Below are 18,162 nucleotides of genomic sequence, written 5' to 3' on the forward strand. Positions count from 1 at the left end.
GCCGATGATGAACGTTACAGTCCATTAACTCTTAATAATTAACGAAATTGATGCTCTGCGGAGTCTGCCCTGGGTTCTGTCCCAGAGTTTTGTTTTTTTTTTTTTTTGTCAACTGCTTCAGACGGGTCCTGCCGATGACAGATAGAACGGTACGATAAATGGATCGTCTTTTTGTCGACCGGCAAAAAGAAAACAATTAAAATATTCCCATTCCCTGTAGTGTGGCCTACTTTTTTTTGCTGCAGTTTTTCGGTTTTCACAAGAAATTTATTTAAATGTGCACGAGTTTTCCGTTCCTTTGCCTACTTTCATTTCCACTTTTCTTTCGTTTGTGTGTTTGTGGGTACATTTGTATGGGGTACCATTTTTGCTGTGTCTTTGGAGCTCAACCGCGCGGAACTTTCTTACGGCAAGTCAGTGACTTTGTTTCGAGTTGACACTAGCAAGGATTCACTTCACGCGGTGAAAACCGAAGCAGCGGCTCGACTTATTTAACGCCTCAGTTGGCCGAGCTCTCACCCTATCCGACCTCTCGTCCCGTCTCCTCTTTCTCTCTCTCTCTCTCTCTCTCTCTCTCTCTCTCTCTCTCTCGATCCATAAAGAAGCCAACAAACCATCAAACCCCGTTTTTATCCTCTCTTTCTCCCTTAACCTTCCCTGACACGTGCTTCCTCCAATTTCACAGCTGGTTTGAGGTCACTTTGTTCACTTTTCGAATTCGAAGGCTTTCGGCAGCCCGGAGTTTGCCATTTTCCCTTACGTTCGTACTGTTGACTGCTGCGGTGTGCACATTCCTATCCGTCACGGTGAAGAAAAAGGGAAGACATGGCTTTCCCCGGTGATGGAAACTTTTGGCTAAAAGCCACCGTAAACGAAAAGGTTCGCATACCGACGGTAAAGTAATCCACTTCGTCGGGGTCTAGCGGTGGCCATTAGCGTAGGGGACGGTCCATGTTTAAATGGTATTTTATTCTGGATGGGTTTTGGCTTGCGTTGTTATCCTTCTTTTTTTTGGTTGACTCCATTTTCACCACCATCATGGAAATAGACAAGCTCCGAACAGTGTGGAATTGCTCTGTCCAAAGTCAGCAGTGTTGTTTGGTGGGTCAATGCTTAACAAACAAGTTTCTTTGAGTATGAAATAGATTTAACATGTAGTACAGTGTAACGTAACATGTGCTCTCGTCTTTAAATAATCAAAACTTAACTCAAGAGTACCTTTTCTGCCCATCAAATATTCATCAGCGCTTGTAGAAATGAATGTGATCGTTCATTATAAACTCCTCGCCTTGCATTATTTAATTAATCAGGATCAGTGAAACACCTTCACCTTGTTCGGCCATTTGCATATATACAACTTTAAAACCGGGGGTTTGTCGGCAAACAAAAAGAAGAAAAGGTTGTAATGAAAGTTCTCCGATCCGTTCTTCCTGCGCGTAACATAATCCCTTCCAGACCGAAAACGATCGATTTCGACCAGTTGCTATTGAAATTTGGCCAGCATTAAATCGAGCGTATTCTTTCATTATTCGCCAATTTTCACACCCTTTCACACGCGCTACTCGTCCGACCGTACGTTAGGAAAATCTATTTCCAGCGAAAAAAGGAACCCTTGCAACCACACACTGTACCACACCTGTCCACCGGGGCGTTTCAGTGTGTGTATGTTTGCTGATCGGTTTCATCGACCTTCTGGGTGCCAACTTTGAAGCGGGTCGGAGTCTGTTTACAGATAGTGAAAACAGAATAAAAATGAAACCCAGCGCAAAAGCGCCCACTCGTACCTCGACGAAGGCTTTGGAACCGCTGGGCAAGGAAATTGAATGGACAAAGATTAATGATCGACGGTTCGGATGGGTTGATGCGCTCTACCATGTTGCTCCACAAAAGGAAAACATCAATTTCATCCGTGCTTGAAATCGGCTTAAAATTTACTGTCCCATCCGGCACGGCACGACACGAATGCAGCCGCCAGTGACAAGGGGAAGGACCGAAATTCTCTTATCATGTCTCCCGGGTCTCCAATTATCACGGACCAAACATAAACTCGCACTTTCACCGGTTTCCTGGGTTTTTTTTTTTTACTTTACTCTTTTTTGGGCGTCGGTTGGATCCACTGGGACCAAGTTGCTGATGGTGTTTTGGACCTAACTTCCCAAACAAAATCAGGTTAGCGCGGTCGGTCGGCCGGTTGGCAATACTAGTGCAACAAAGTGCCTGTTTTTGTGGTCCTTTTTTACACTTACACTCACTAACACTTACTGTCACTTCGCTGACCACGCTTACAAGTTGCCAGGGATTGCCATTGGGAGGCTGTGTTATCCGATTTGGAAGGCACCGAATTGTCGACTTTTCGTGTTTTCTATGCACACAATTGTCCTTACAGTTTTTGCTGACGCTGTTGTAGCGTATGCGAAAGTTGTTGCACCTGAGTTCTCGAACCTGAGAAGACCCTGATGGGTATGCAATGGCGTGCTCATGTACTGAAGGGTATGTCTCGCGGGAGTGGACGACTTCGAACCAAAAAAAAAAAAAAAACCTTCAAAGCCATCGGTACAATCTTTGCCCGGTGTGCTTTCAACACTGTCCACCCAATGTGTCCGAATGGAAATCTGAGCATTTTCCTAGAATCGCCCAGCTTATTTTTTTCTAGCTGCTTCAATGGATTCCAAGCAGAAGAAAACTTTCCGACAATGGATCCATCAGGATCTCACCAGGGGGAAATATTGCAGAAAACGCCATTTTTTTTGTTGCTCTCTAGGACACACGAAGTAAACCGTTCATTGCCACATCTGAACACATTAATCTTCCTCTATCCTGCTGGGTGTGTGTGTGTGTTGATATTTAGCACAAGTGAGTGTGAGTGCCATCAGCAAGGCGAAACAAAACTTCTCGTAATTCTACGAATTTCTGTTCTTTGCCAACGAGTCTTTGTCACGTTATGGACGATGCTGATGATGATGAGGATAAAGACGGCTATGGAATGGTCTTTGGGGGGGGGGGGGGGGGGGGTGTTCCTCACCAACCAAGACCTCGTGTGAACAGACATTTCGTTTTCTTAAGGGTCACGTAACGAAGGCCCGAAAAAAAAATAGAACGGTTTCATCGCATCACAGAAGGCGCAAGGTTTTTGAATGATGCGCACCCGGAATACGCCCCCAGTGCTCATTCTCAGCCTATTACTAGCACACCGACTGGCAGGCGGTAGCTTTCGTATGCTTTGCCTTAAGTGGCATTTTGTCCGCACGTTGGTTGGTCTCACGCCCCCCTGCAAACACGATGGGATGGAGTGTGAACGATTGCTGTGTGGCAGTGTGATTGTATGCGATTTTAATTAACTGTCCGAGGCCTCGTGGGACCAATTGGCGCATAACGATCGGCGGAACGACGGAACGAGAAAAGAAAGTGTAAATTGTTTACTTTTGTAGATGATGTATTTTCAGTCCTTTTTGGGTAACATTTTTTTTTTCGTTTTTTATTCGGTTTTTTGCTACTGCTTTCCCCTTGGCAAGTTCCAGTTGCGCCTGTGATTTAAATCGCATGTCCACTGTTTCTTGTACACCATTCGATTTTGTTCCCCATCAGTCGACAATTTTTTCTCTCCAAGGAGTGTTGTAAGATTCATGGCCATTGCCAACGACGGACAAAACAGGGAAGAAAAGAATGAAGAACGAAGGACAACAATTCACCAAATTTACGGGTAAACAAAATCTAAAACAGCAGTTCTTTTTTTTTTTTTTTGTTTACTGCACGCAACAATGTTTTAACTGCGATTGTTTTACTTTCCCATTTTCCAGTCGATCGAACCCCAAGAAGGTTCGAAATCATTAAAACAGATATGGTGGTGAAGAAAGTGGAGCAGAGAAAAGAAAAGCAAACCGAAAAGGCCAAACCAGGGTGGCTTTCCGGGTATGAAATTAACGCAAAAAGCTACCACTTTTTACCCCAAATATCTTGAGCAATCGAGCAAAGTCTTTACGGTAAAGAAGTCTCGAGGACCTCTGCAAAATGTTCCTTTGCCATGGTGAAATACAAAAAAAAACAACACGTTTCCAACACCCGTCACGCCACATTTTCCTTCTAAGAAGGTAGCTGTGTCAAAACAGCCGCCCCTTACGAGGTTTTATTTCCATCCGGGAAAATTGAAGAATCTGAATCACGGTGGCGCAATCCACAATCACAGGCTGACAGGCAACACAGCAGGACTAGCACAGTGCCCTTTCTCTCTAATTAATTGCACATCAACGGATCAATTTTGTTCCCGTCACGATACGTTACGTAGGCCGTCTCCGGCTAGATGACGGTAATGGCCGCACAGGAAACGGGCGGGCGGACACGGATGAGGTAAAAGCAGAAATAATTGAAAGATCTCACCGTTGGATCGACAGCTTCGATCGTTTCGGTGTGAGTGAGTGTGCAAGTGTGTTTGTATTAATCCAGCAATCGCAAAAAGGGGGCAGAAACCGAAACAAAAGGTCAATCCGACCTGAATACACTACACTAAAATGGTTGGGTCGTGGGAAACGGTACTAAAAACTCTAATTAACGGAATAGGATTTTCCCATCCCCCGTCAATTCGGAGGACCATAAACGAAAGGTAAAGGACATCTCCACCCTCGCCTCGACCCACACACACACACACACACACACACACACAGGCACACACAAACCCAAGGTTGGGTGTTGTTGCCAGCTCAGCCAGGGCCGGGACATTTGTTCCCTTAACCATCTTTCCAGGTTTGCGTTGTGTTATGCGTCGGCTTAGTGAGCGCGTGTAGCGTCCAATCGATAACTCAAACACGTCGCCCTTTTTTATGATGGCATAAATTACCTCTGATTGATAACACACTCACAGCCCGACCGAAAGCCTCGTCTGGTGCACCAGCAACAGCAAGAACCACGAAGGCAAGTACCACGTTTCACACGTTAGGGCCATCAATCACTGGATTAACACATTAAAACAACGTATAAAAGTAAAGATTTTGGCTCTCGAGCAAGGGACAGCAGGCCCAGGTGGGAAAGGAGGGACAAAATTAGTCCGATACTGGTGTCCCGGCAGTGCCAAAAGGTGGCATTCGCTCGGTCAAATAATATCCAACACATCAGTGTGAGAATGAGTCTGACGGTAATAAAATGTTGACAGGCGATATTCGATATTTGGCACGTAATGGAAGGACCTGCTTGATATGTTCGAACCGAGCCGCTGTCTGATATTGGATGCTAGCATCACGGCACCAGACGGTCGAAAATACATGTTCATTTTCCCTCGATCTTTTCCCCAACGCACCCTATCAATGCGGCTCATTTCCTCGTATCACTCGTTCGCCATCTTTTTATTTTATTTTTTCGTTCTCTCTCTCTCTCTTTCTATCTCGTCTCATCTTGAGCTTTTCGATCTGTCCTCCCGGTGAACGGTGAACGTTGGCGTCCGTTTTTCTCATTCGCCGAGAGATTACATCATAGGCCTTGGGCCCGAAAGCGGAACGCACAGCCACACACAGCCGTCTCATCAACGGCACTAATCCCCCATTTGGGCTGCTGCCGATTGCCAATCAGCAAACGGTACGGTGGTGTCCCAGTGTGCGTACGCCAAATTTCCAAACGACCTTCATCCGTACGCAATAACGTCCAACTGCAGGTCGAAAGAACGCAGGTCGTTCTCAAGAATTTTGTTACCGTATAAAAAAGTAATACACGCCGCTCACACGTACACGCACGTACACACTGGCCGTTCTCTAAGGACGGACGCGTTCTGGACGGGGAGGATCGTTCCACGTGCCCACGCGCATACGTTAGTTGGCGATCCAACACGTCGCCTGCTCGCTCGTAACACAGGTCCTCCCGCAGGAACGTGACTCAATTACAGCATCCTGATAGAATTGATTTGACATTTATTGGTGGACGAATTGAAAACCCTGCTGGGTCGCACGCTACTCGGTTCGTAATGCAATCGAAAGTTCTCGTGCTTAACCGTACCCCGTTCGTACATGCTGTACACGGTGCTTGCTTGACCATGGTCACGCCCTGGTCGAACACTGGAGAAAATTACCAAATCGGTGCGGTAGCGGTGAAGCAGCGGCAGCACCGAAGAACCCCTTGAAGAAAGAAAGGAAATGATTCCAAACAACCGAAACGATAAATAATTCCAGCGTTCAGCGAGCCGTCAACGTTTACAGTGAAGTGGCCCAGAGGTTATCAGTCCACGAATCATCTAACCCGATGCTACCCGATGCCGTCAGTGGACAAAGGTTTTAAAGGCTATCACCACAAAGCGAAAAAGCAAACAAACCAAAGTGAAAGAACCAAAGGTCGAGTGAATCGTGAAGATAGTGAAAACGAACATCATTTCGTCGTCTACCGCTTAAGTGAATCTGCTTAGGAATCATCAAAGTGATGTCCGGCATACAGCAAACGAAGCTTCTTTCCGAGAAACGATTTTCCAACGAGTCCTCCACGGTAGGACGGACGTGTTGGGAAGCAATTGACCGTTAATCAACCAGCAAAACCCGAGTGTGGGTCCCTTCCGTTTGAGGAGTTTTATTTTGTGTTGTGTGAGTTGAGAAGTGTTGTAAAATAAATTCAAGTCGTGTTGCTGCACCACAAGTAAGCAAGTGTCCGCGTCGTCGTAGCAGCGGTCCTGCCTCCTGCCCAACCAACTGTCAAAGAGCGGAAACACTACAGCAAACACCAAAAACCCGTCCCACCGGAAGACAATCTCTTATAGGCGGTTTTAGCTTGCGTAAGCAGCAAGGACCAGGATCCGGCGTCTCCCGGTTGGGCTTCGGACTTTCGCGCTTGGACGGTGAATGAATAAATTTTCGCAACCACCGGCAATCGCAATTTGGCCGGAAGGAGTACCCGCTGGCGGAAATTAGCAAAACAGCTGTGGTGCCTGCGTGGTATGACTCGTGTCGTAGCTAGGAAAGCCCATCGGAAGTGCAAATGCAACACCATGAACGCAAATCTCCCGCTTATTGCAGCGTTTATCAATTTTATCGTCCTTTGCTTGGCAGGTAAGTCGATGAAGAAATTAAATGTTTATTTTTTGGGTTGGATTGTTCATGGGCTGTTAGGAATTATTTATACTTATTTCTGTGGTTTGTTATTCCTTTCGGATCTTTTAACCACACCAAATTCTCTGTTTGATTCTTTAATTCTGACAGCTGATCATATGGTCAAACTATTATTATTCATAGCATAAAACTTGTTGAGTAAATTTCCGGTCTTTTCTGGAGCTATAGCTATTACCTGGGCTACGATGAGTTCTAATGGGTATGTGATCGTTGTTCATGGTTCTCACGAAAGAGCATCTTCCGATCAGTCAACGGTTTCAAATGCTTTTTGATGGTCAATATTTGAATGCTAGAATATTTTAGAGTGGGACGCCCGCTTCAAAAATCAACGAATAGTCAAAAATATTAAAACTAGTGTCCACTTTCTTTAACGAATAAATGTTGGAGTTTCAGTCGGATAGTTTTCTATTTATTAAATTCCTTCCATTAATCCAAACCATCAATTTTGTGTACGTTTAAATGCTAAAGATTTTTAATGAAGACTATACGAAATATCTGTCGTAAACTACTAAGAAGAAGTAGTATATAAAACTGTGTAGCTTCAATTAATACACTATACAACATCCATTAATCACGTGTGACATTTACAATTACCGCCACAATAAGGGACGGACGGCAAACGGAGCAACCCTTCCGGGAATGCTTTTTAAAAACATGCAAACTTACCTGCCATTCACGGGTAAAATGATTGGAATAAAGCAATCTCTGTGCCCTGTGTTCCATGGGAACGGTTCTAGTGCATTCATATCACCTATCCGCACACGTCACAAATCGCCCATTTACTAACACTCCACAGCATGAGTCAAGTGTTGGAACACGAGTTGTACAGTGTAGTCAACCACCACCGTAAGCGGACCGCAGCAAACACAAATCCCCGTTCCCACGACACCGACAAAGACGACGAAGCTTACCGGGCGGGTTGTGCTGAGCTCGCGTATGAATGTTAATAACAGATATTGTCCTTGCTCAATGATCCACTAGCACTAACTTTGTCCACATGACTGGTTCGTCCTTTTTATGCGCAGTGGCTTTTATTTTCTCTCTCTCTCTCTCTCTCTCTCTCTCTCTCCTTTTCAGACACACTCAGCCCCGAGATGCAAATGTACTGGGAAAACCACATGGTGCAGCCGTACTTCGATAACACGACCAAGCGCGAGGTAACGGCCATCGCTGGCCAAACCTGCCAGCTGCACTGTCGCGTAAAGAGTCTCGGCGATAGAGCGGTAAGTGTGGGGAAGCTTGTGCGCGGCCGCGTGTTGGGTGCTGTTCTCATGCGGTTATTCTTGTTCCCGTTCGCCAAAAAGGTATCGTGGATTCGCAAGCGTGATCTACACATACTGACGGTGGGGATTCTTACGTACACCAATGACCAGCGGTTCCAGTCGCTGCACACAGACGGAAGCGACGAGTGGACGCTACGGATAACGTCGCCGCAGGCCCGCGATTCCGGTGTGTACGAGTGTCAGGTGTCAACCGAGCCGAAGATCAGTCAAGCATTTCGAGTGAATGTTGTCGGTAGGTCGGCTTCGCCGGTTTTGTGGCAGTACAACAAAAAAAATCTAATTAACGCAAACCTTCTTCCCACGATTGGTCTTGTGCTTCCTGACCCACGCAGTCTCGAAGGCCAACATTCTGGGCAACTCGGAGCTATTCGTTAAGAGCGGTAGCGACATCAATCTGACCTGCGAGGCGCTACAATCGCCTCAGCCCCCATCCTTCATCTACTGGTACAAAGGTGGCCGGGTAATCAACTACTCGCAGCGCGGTGGTATTAGTGTCCTGACGGAGCAACAGACCCGTACCAGCCGGCTGGTCATATCGCGAGCATCTCCGTCCGACTCCGGGAATTATACCTGCGCACCGAGTAACTCCGGTAAGTAACGCCGTGTCACAGCCGAAAGCCCCAGCGATTAGGTATGAAGTTCTTTGCCTGCAGTCTTGTTCCGTGCCGTGCCGTGCCGTGTCGGTACGGCTGTAATTTGCGCATGTTGGCAGGTTGCTCTTGGAACGCACCTTTGTTCACTTGGACATCATGAATATTGCCGCACCGTGTGCTGCCATCACAAACCGATGCAATTGCCAATTGTTGGCAACGTATCAAAATGCTATCCCGGGCGTATGTGCGTGTGTATGTGCGCTTGGGAACGTGTGCGAGTGCATGTGACACACAACATAATTCGCTTCGTTTGCCTTCCAGTAGACCAGTAGATGATGTTCGGTGCAAACGACAATGCTGCCATCGTGACCGAAGCACTCGGCAAAACGTGTAGCATTCTGTACTACGCCATAATCACCTCCCCCAAAGCTCGAGGATTTCACTTTCCATCCACAGAGGTCCACTCCACACAGGACCCCGTACGTGGCTGGTGGGGTAGGATATATTACGGTTCGTTTAAAAATTTTATGCACAACATTAAATGCAGTTTATATAGACGTCGCCTGGATGCGCTGGATGCTGGTCGTGTTTTAGCGTGTAGAGCGTGCTCCCTTGTGCACGGATTTGTGCCGGTGATTTCTGCTCTCGAAATGACACCGAAGACGCTGGGGATTGTGGGCGAAGGTGTCGTGTGGCTACGGTAACGATCGCATCATGAAAACTACTGAGCCATACCCGATTTATCGTATCATTTCCAGCCCTCCCTTGAGGTAGTGCAGTCTCGGTCTTGGGAAACGAGACTTCTGCGGCATCGATGATGAACCAGCCCGCGGCAGGGAAAAGAAGAACTCATCTCCCCTGGGCGTAGCGTTCAGGCAAATAACTATACTCGCTGGCAAATGGCTATAATCTTCCACAGCAACCCGTTCGGTTGCTTTCTCCAGATCGTCGGTGGATCCGGTGGCCGATCGTAAAGATTACGAACCGTGTGCTTTCTCGTCAGCACTCCAGTTTGGCAGTTTATAGCGCTTTTGGCACTCTACTTTATGTCGTGCCGTGCCTTGGCACTCCCCACATCAAACGAGCATCGCTGTCAACCGGTAGGGTGTGCACTTTAAACCCACCACCCTTGGTAAGCCACGGCAGGTGATAAAACGCCCCAAAAGAATCCCCTAGAGTGCCAAGAAACTAGTGAATCTTCTTTCGCCAGGCAATGAATTTAATGAAGTTGTTTCAGCATCGTATCGTGAAGCAGGTTGTTATTGCCTGCGATTGTCTCCCCCGGACGATAATCTAGCCCCAATCCAATCGTTTGCAGTGGACAAAATAATGTTCGCGGTGAAAAACATTGCCGCAAGATTAACGCTCTATTATACGACCCATAATGATGGCGTTTGAATTACGCGAAATTGAACGCACACAACTCGCGGGTATGATCTTTTATCCGTTCATCCGCATGGCTTGAGGAGCGAGACGGGCCGCTACTTTCGTCCAGCACTAATGGCACTAATAGTATGCACATAATAATTAATGAAAAGCCTGTCGCCACACCTTTCGACCTAACTGAAATGGGCGCTGTTTTAGGAAAACCCCGTTGCTTAACCGGCCCCACTATTCTCTACTTGCAGATTCGGCTAGCGTGGTGGTGCACGTCATCAAAGGAGAGCATCCGGCCGCGATGCAACACGGAATAAATGGCGCTAACGTGGCTCATTCATCAACATATGTAATTATCAGTCTAAACGACTACCCATTGGCGGGTACACACACCCACACACCGGGGTCGCTGTAGTGGGCAGGGTCACTTAATTAATTTATTTCCTATCCCAAGCATCCCGGTGCATTCCCGTTTTTGAACTCCGTCTGAAATCCTGGATCCCGGGTCAAAATGGCAGAAATGTCATGTTGCGCTTAATGTCATGACACACTTTTTTGAAAACTTATCTCCCCTCTCTCTCTCTCTCTCTCTCTCCTCCTTTCTGTTATGTGTATTACTCCTCCATCGACATGGTTGCCGTGGTGTCCTGGATATCCGGTATCAAACGCGGTACGAAACCCGGTGCACAAGCAGACAGTTATGGTGATCATATCGGTCTGGTTCCAGCTTCTTCTACTTGCACGGCCACTGCTAACGGGTACAGCTGTGCGATAGGTAAGTTTTCCCGCGGTCCAGCTTGGTCCCTCGGATAGGATGGTCTCAGCGTAATGTGATTAATTTACATCGGTTATCGCTTATACGCTTCTCGTGTACATTGTGCCGTTGGGGCTCGTGAGCGAATTAAGCTGTGGCGTGACACACACATGCACACATATATTGACCATTTAGTACGACGGCAAAGGGTAAGATTATTAGAACGTATGAGAGGAAGGCCTCCGGTCGGTAACTGTATCGAACCGGAAACTGAGCCCCCGAGCATAGCAAACGGCCACCCAGGCTTATTGGATTTGTTGCTTCGCTCGAGCTAATATCAACAAGCTAGCCATAGTCGGATGCCTGCCTACGGGCGGGCATCATGCTCTAATGCTTCGACACACAAACTCTGCCAACTGTGAATTGTGTTTGTGTATATGTATGTGTGTGTGTGTGTGTTTTCCTTCCAAACAAAAGTGGCGAAGAGACGAAGACTCATTTATTTAAACTGAACGTTGGTGCGAATCGGCGAATATGCTGATCAGCAGTGCATCTCGTTCGGGAAGCTTTTACTCACAAAGCTCCGCAAAGCGAACGACTGCAAAAAGTTGTGCTTAGCTAGAGATTGATTAACCGATGGAATTTAACTAACCCCGGTCGAAGATAGATTGCCTTCTAACCAGTGCTGGGTTGTGTTGTTGGTGTGCCACACCCAGCCCTAAACACGGCTCGGCGAAGAAAATAAATTGTTTAAACAGCAAGGAGTTCAATGGAGTCTGTTCGACAACTAGCTCCAAGTTTGGTCGGAAGCAGTGGAAGGAACTTTGCAGCATAAAATTGGAAAAATAGCCAACGTCAGTATGCATAAAGAATGAGCTTGTCCGCTCAGAACAGCGTGAGTTATTTAACCCAAAACATCACTTTAAATGGCTCTTAAAGTATAACTGCTGTTAGTATCATCAATACGTATTAAATTGGATTGATTCGATTGCGTTGGGTTTCGTTCTGCGATGCCTCTTACACATCCGGAAACGATAGGAAATCGCGGCTTCCTATTTCAAGCAATTGCACATGTGTGAGCTCCGTCCGGAAATCCTAGAGGGGCAATTGCGATTTCAGTCTTCGCTTTTTCTTTTTTTTTTCACTACGCTCGCCGTACACCAATTCGACTTCAATTTACGGCTTTTGCTAATGAATCTTCGCAGATTCCTTTTCATGCATCGATCAATAGCCACGGCGGTGCGGTGGCGGTGGAAGAGTTGAAGAAGATATTCGCAGCGATGCCGCAACGTAACGAACAAACTTATCGCTCTATTCCGTTACGTTTAATTTCAGATAAGCCACGGGAAACACGAAACCATCTACAAAGTATTCAGTAACATCAGGCCGACAGCCAGCCTGCACTTCCCTTCCCCTTCTCATTAACCCAACTCCCCACCCATTCGGATTAGTGGTGTAGTTGAGGAGGGCGCCGGACGACCTATTCCCGCCAACCAATCCATTGTGCAGCAACGTGTGTTTGTGTCGATGCGCGTTACCCAGCGTGACACAGAATCCATCTTCATCCGGATGTATGACGACGACGATGACAGCCCGCTAAGCACCGCCGAAGACGGAGAATGGAATGAAGCAAAACGAACGTGCCGACAAAGACAAGCCAGGTGAGCCAGGTCTTGCCAAGAGTGGTCTACATACCAGCCGGATGTAGTTAGGGTTTTCGTTTGAGTTTTGCTGAAAGAAAAGCGCCACAAAACGGCATGTGTGAGTGTGTGAGTGTGTGGTGCGCCATCGAATCGGGCGGAAAGATAACTAAATTCCACCGTGTCAAAGCTGAGATAATATCCTTCGCGCAAGGTAAACCCTCCTGTTCCAAGCCTGTGTGTCCTGGTTAGCGCGACTGCTGCTAGGATACAGTATGGAGTGTGTCCTCGATGGCAGAGCGACCTACAATGATGAGCATCCTTTCGCCTGCAGACCCGATAAAAAGATAAACATGAAAAGAAAACAACACCTGAAGATGCTGAAGTTCGCTGAATATGACATACTGACACTCTGGGCTCACGTGGCACCTTCTGCTAGCATGGCAAAACGTTGGCAAAAAGGCGAGAACTCCTCTCTTACTCACTATCGCACGGTTCGTCTTCAAGGACAGTCTTTTCATCCTGCCCTGCGTACATGTGTGTGTGTGTGTGGAGCTTCGATTCAAATCAGTGGAGCGAAGGACGTGCACGTACACGTACGATACGTTCGTTGTGTTGTTGGATACATACAGCCAGACCAATGAGCAAGGCTCAACGCGACCGGCACCGTATGCACTCAGCGTATCGCGTAAGAGTGAAGACTTGCTACGAGAAGCTTACATGTCCGGACTCTAGGAGCTTTGCTGATTTCACCGAAGACATCGAGTGCTTTCACACACACGCACACACCTACAACCATCACACGGTTCAGGATGTTCTTCCCTTTTTCAGCATTGAGCACACAGCGCATCGTTCAAGTTCAAGACAAAAGTTTATCATATTCGTGTATGACGAAAGCTTTGGGGAATTCCAAATTTCCGACGACTCCCAAATCCTTCCTGAGAAGCTGAAGCTGCCGTGCTGGGAAAGTTTTTCCCCCTAATGGGTATTTCGCTTACGTCGGCGTGTGTGTGTGTGTGTTTGTATGTTGCTGTGCTACACTAGGATAGCTTAACATAACATTAACAACACAAATCCCTCCACCTTGATATGTGTGTTTGGCGCCACCTATTCTCCCGAACTCTTTACCCTTTCCCCGCTTGAGAATCCTAACGTTTGAGTGCAGTGGTGGAATAAATTGTACAAAGTTAAAATAAGAATCGATAAATTTAAATCAATGCCGGCTAACTTTTTACATCACTCTTGTGTACGCGCGCGCTCGTGCTGTGGGCAAAAGTTGCCGGTTGCCGGTTGGTCGTGGAGCCTGTTTCAGTTTCGACAACGCCAGCAGCAGCAACAAACCCCCATTTTCGTGTGAAATGAATCAAAAGCTGTGCAAATAGCTGTGGCCATCCGTATCCCACCGGCTAGGGTACAGAAAAACGCAATAATAAAAAAGCACCTTCGTTCCAAAATCGGCTTACCTTTGCTGGAAGACGCCCCACGCGATCGCAGTACGCGAATAAATCATGAACTAAAAGAGAAGTATGCGTGCGTGTGTGCGCGCGCGCGCGAGTTGTATTTACCTAACAGTAACGCATCGGAAAGCAGCTTTTTGAGCAAGTCTATAATAAAACACGTAACTGGCACGCGAAACTGCTCCTCAAACATCTTCGGGATGCACGATAAAGGGTACTGACTGGGCAAGGTGGTGTAAGCCGTGAGCGCGGCCGGATGCTGTGCCGCTGGTCTTGCTGGTGGTGGTGATTGTGTTTGAAACTTTCACCCCCAAAAAAAAAAAAACGGGTCTCTTGTGCGTGGAATGTAGCGGAAGCCATGATTGCGGTCGTGACAGAAGGCGCCTGTCTTACGATCTGAAAGCAGGACAGGGAAAAAAAGAAAGCCCAACAATGGTAGATGTACCGTGTACCGATACAAAAGCGGTTTGCAAGTTCGTGTGTTTCTTTTTTGTCTTCTTCGGTAAAGTCCATATTTTCCGCGCCAACCCTACTATACCGCCACAACAAAAACTGGGCTTTCCAACTTCCTCAATCCTTGGCGGATTCCCCAATTGTAAATAACGATGTAAATACTAAATCCTATACATACTACACAACACAACCACACTGGCTAGGAGCAGGACACGCAAAAAGTAAAACAGTAACAAGCATCAAAGTATGCCACGGAATGAAAACAGAAAGAAAGTGAGAGGGAAAGCTTCAAACAACTGAAATAGAGATGAAAGTTATGTCAAAAAGCAAAATGAAAACAAACAAAAAACACTTGAATTAACCGACCGGTGTGGTGGTAAAGGACAGTTATAGACAATTTTATAATAATGAAGATTATGCAAAAGAAAACTAGTAAATAAAAGTGGCAAAAGAGTCAGAGGAAAAAACAAAAGTGAGCCGAGAAATAAATGAGAAAGATGGAAAAGAAGCAGCAAATGAGAGCAGATGTTGTAAAGTTGGAAATGTTTTAAGTACTATTAGGTTGCATAAATGAATAAAATGAGAAAATTGATAAATACCGTAACGAGCTGACTTTGGTGGTTCACCGTTCATTACTATTTGCCAGCAGACACTTTACCGTACGCTGGAACAAATACACAATCATCACACATAGAAAGAGACACAAATTTACTATATTCACCCATAGATGCGATGACAATGACGAGTGCCTTTCAGAATGGAAACAGAATGTATGTTTATTTATGAAGTTTTATGAATTCTTCTGCTACGTTCTGCTCATGCATAAACATACAGCACTTTGAGGGTGAGGTTTTGTTTTTTCGAGGTTATTTTTCCTTGCTATTCCATCCTACCACTCAGTACAATCTTCAGCGTAGCTGAGCTTTTCCGTGTGTCTAAATATCACAAGTCCACTTTGTCGTTCGGAACCCGGAACTCGACAAGGATCAACAGTACTCTTCATCGTTTTCAGCTCTGTTCCAGCGATCATCAAATCCCCACTTGCAGCCGGATGTGCATGACGAGGGAAAGAGTAGCAGCGGGATGAGCGGCCTTTCCTTCGATTTAGCTCTAATGAAGCCTACGGGTTTCCAGTATGCTTTGCAAAGGCAGGATTAGGATGGACAAAATTTTCCAAATACATTCTTCTCCTCCCCACGGGATCGTTTACATGGCTGCCTTTCCTGTCCTAGTTTATGCAAACTCTCGCACCTAACCGTAAAGCTCTAGTTAAGCACCGGGCAATCTTTTCAAGTGCAGTGAATTATTTCGAGAACGCCTTCGAGCACGTTGTCGGTAAGAGTTGTGATTACATTGAATATTCAAATGTCACCCCATACTTTCTGCCCACTCAAAGGATTCAATCGCGCCCTAGTTGGCAAGGTCGAGCATGACACCGTCTTCATGCTATCGCCTCGTGCCACACGTAATTGTGTGACGGTGCTATCTACAATTTAAAACAATTGATACAGAAATTTACTTTCATGGGCGGTGATGGGCCCGAAACGCAAGAAAACAATCGGGAAGCTATTGGGTAAAATTTAATCTCACTTAAAAACACGTTCTCGGGGAAAAGTGATTGAGCTAAAGCGCTCAGTTGAGCGAACGAGCATAGAGAACTGATCATTCAATCAAATCCAGCCGAGGCAAGGTACCGTGGTATTATGGTAAACGTCGAAAAGCACTATAAAGTGATCGTATCTATTATGAATATTTTGTTGAAAATAAGTTGTTAAATCCTGCAAATGTTAATTACCCACTAAAGAATACGAAAGGGTAGAATTGCAAATGTGCAGAAATTTTTTAACTTGACATGATTTAAAGTCATGCAGATTTGTGTGGAAAGTTTAATCTAATTCTTGGCTAAACAACTCACTAAGTCACGCCAGTTCTCACCAAAGAGGAAGACATGATACGTAAAGCATCATTAATTCGATAAAACGATCATTTTTCGTTAAGTTATACATACAACGCATTAGTGATGAGCATAAATTAATTTTGTAACAATTTCACATTCTATAGACTTGGTATTTTACCTGAAGCAAGTCGCTGTTCGACTTTTGCAATCAAGATGGAGCAAATCGCACATATCTCGAGTGACATTTTATGACCAAATCACAGAGAGACAAACAGGAAAGGATTGTTGCAACATATAATAATTTCAGCAGTCTAAGCACCAAACTTTATTTTTTAAAAAACACACAAATAAAATCTCTCATTGCCCCTCCTTTTCTGTTTGTTTATGAAGTAAATGCCTTACAATTGCACCATTATGGCGATTCCCTTTAGCACACACACAGCAGTAGCTTATCAGTATTGGGAAATTCGAAATAGAAAATACACTCATCTGATTGGTAGCTCTAACTACTCTAGCTTACGCTTGCTTGAGTTAGCGTCATTATCCACCATTGTCACTCCACACATTTGGGGCCAAAATTCGTTTCCCTCGAATGCGGCTAAGAGACGTCTGTGAGTAATGGAACTAAGAATGAGCTTCATCCATTTATAACTTTTGACCCCAGATAAGTGAAATGTAAACTTAAATGTGAGCAATACAAAAAAATAACCAGCGAGAATGAATCAGTTGCCTTGTATAAATAGCGAATAAAAAACACTCTTGATACAAAATTATCTCAAATTGGTTGCTGGAAACGAATGACTAAAATGGCTAAAATTTGAAGGCCACAATTTTGGCTTTCATGCAAAAAAACCCCTGTACAAACATTACACCCGATGACATTCGTTTCCAGCAATCATATTTAGATAATTTTGTATCAAGAGTGTTTTCATTCTCGCTAGTTATTTTATTTATTACTCACATTTGAGTTTATCTTTCACTTATCTGGGGTCATAAGTTACGGCCGATGAAACCATCGCATGCTGCCCGAAAGTGGCTCTGAGGTATTTTGGCCCATTTTCAACGAAGCGTTTGCTTGAGCTGATCGAAACTTTGGTATTTTTTAAGTGCCAATCTTCTTTTTTAATACACCTTAAGCGCATTAGTCTAACGGATTGGCATCTTTGGAGAGCATTATGCGATGGAAATGAATCATGGAACCTCATTTCGTAACCATTCTTTAAACCATTTAACCATTGAACGAACAATTCTCTACACCATAATTTCAGACAGACAATTCTTTAACCTGACAATACGGCGTAGAGCCGTCATTATAAATTAAATAAATAAAAATAAAAATAATAATTAATGACCTACAGCAAGAATGCTACAAATGCATTTTTGGCGATTTTGACCAAGCGCCCGTTGAAACACAAACATTAAAGAAACCTACCAGCGCACCCGAGTAGCGAGAGACGCAATGCAATATTATATCAATCCAAAACAACCAGTGCGCCAAACATCGACCATTGCTCGAGTGCAGACAGTGCTCAGCAACACAAAACAAATGCATATCGAACCATAGCAATAAGACAGAGCAAATGACGTATGATGTCCAGCACATTTTAAGCAGATTACAGAAATACGTAAACTTCT

The 18,162-nt window shown here is 45.3% G+C and overlaps 2 protein-coding genes across 2 annotated transcripts in view; one reads left to right on the forward strand and one right to left on the reverse strand.

Moving 5' to 3' along the window:
* Positions 1 to 18,162, reverse strand: part of LOC126558456 (glycerophosphodiester phosphodiesterase 1) — a 357,972-nt gene that overhangs the window by 269,306 nt on the left and 70,504 nt on the right. The window lies entirely within an intron of this gene.
* Positions 6,884 to 12,478, forward strand: LOC126558646 (hemicentin-1-like). The gene is made up of 7 exons (XM_050214698.1): positions 6,884 to 7,013; positions 8,151 to 8,296; positions 8,378 to 8,588; positions 8,689 to 8,946; positions 10,578 to 10,675; positions 11,021 to 11,101; positions 12,416 to 12,478. The coding sequence occupies exons 1-6, from the start codon at positions 6,902 to 6,904 to the stop codon at positions 11,099 to 11,101; spliced, it is 906 nt and encodes a 301-aa protein (XP_050070655.1). The 5' UTR covers positions 6,884 to 6,901; the 3' UTR covers positions 12,416 to 12,478.

Source organism: Anopheles maculipalpis, chromosome 2RL, assembly GCF_943734695.1.
Source record: "Anopheles maculipalpis chromosome 2RL, idAnoMacuDA_375_x, whole genome shotgun sequence".
In the NCBI taxonomy this organism is placed as follows: Eukaryota; Metazoa; Arthropoda; class Insecta; order Diptera; family Culicidae; genus Anopheles; species Anopheles maculipalpis.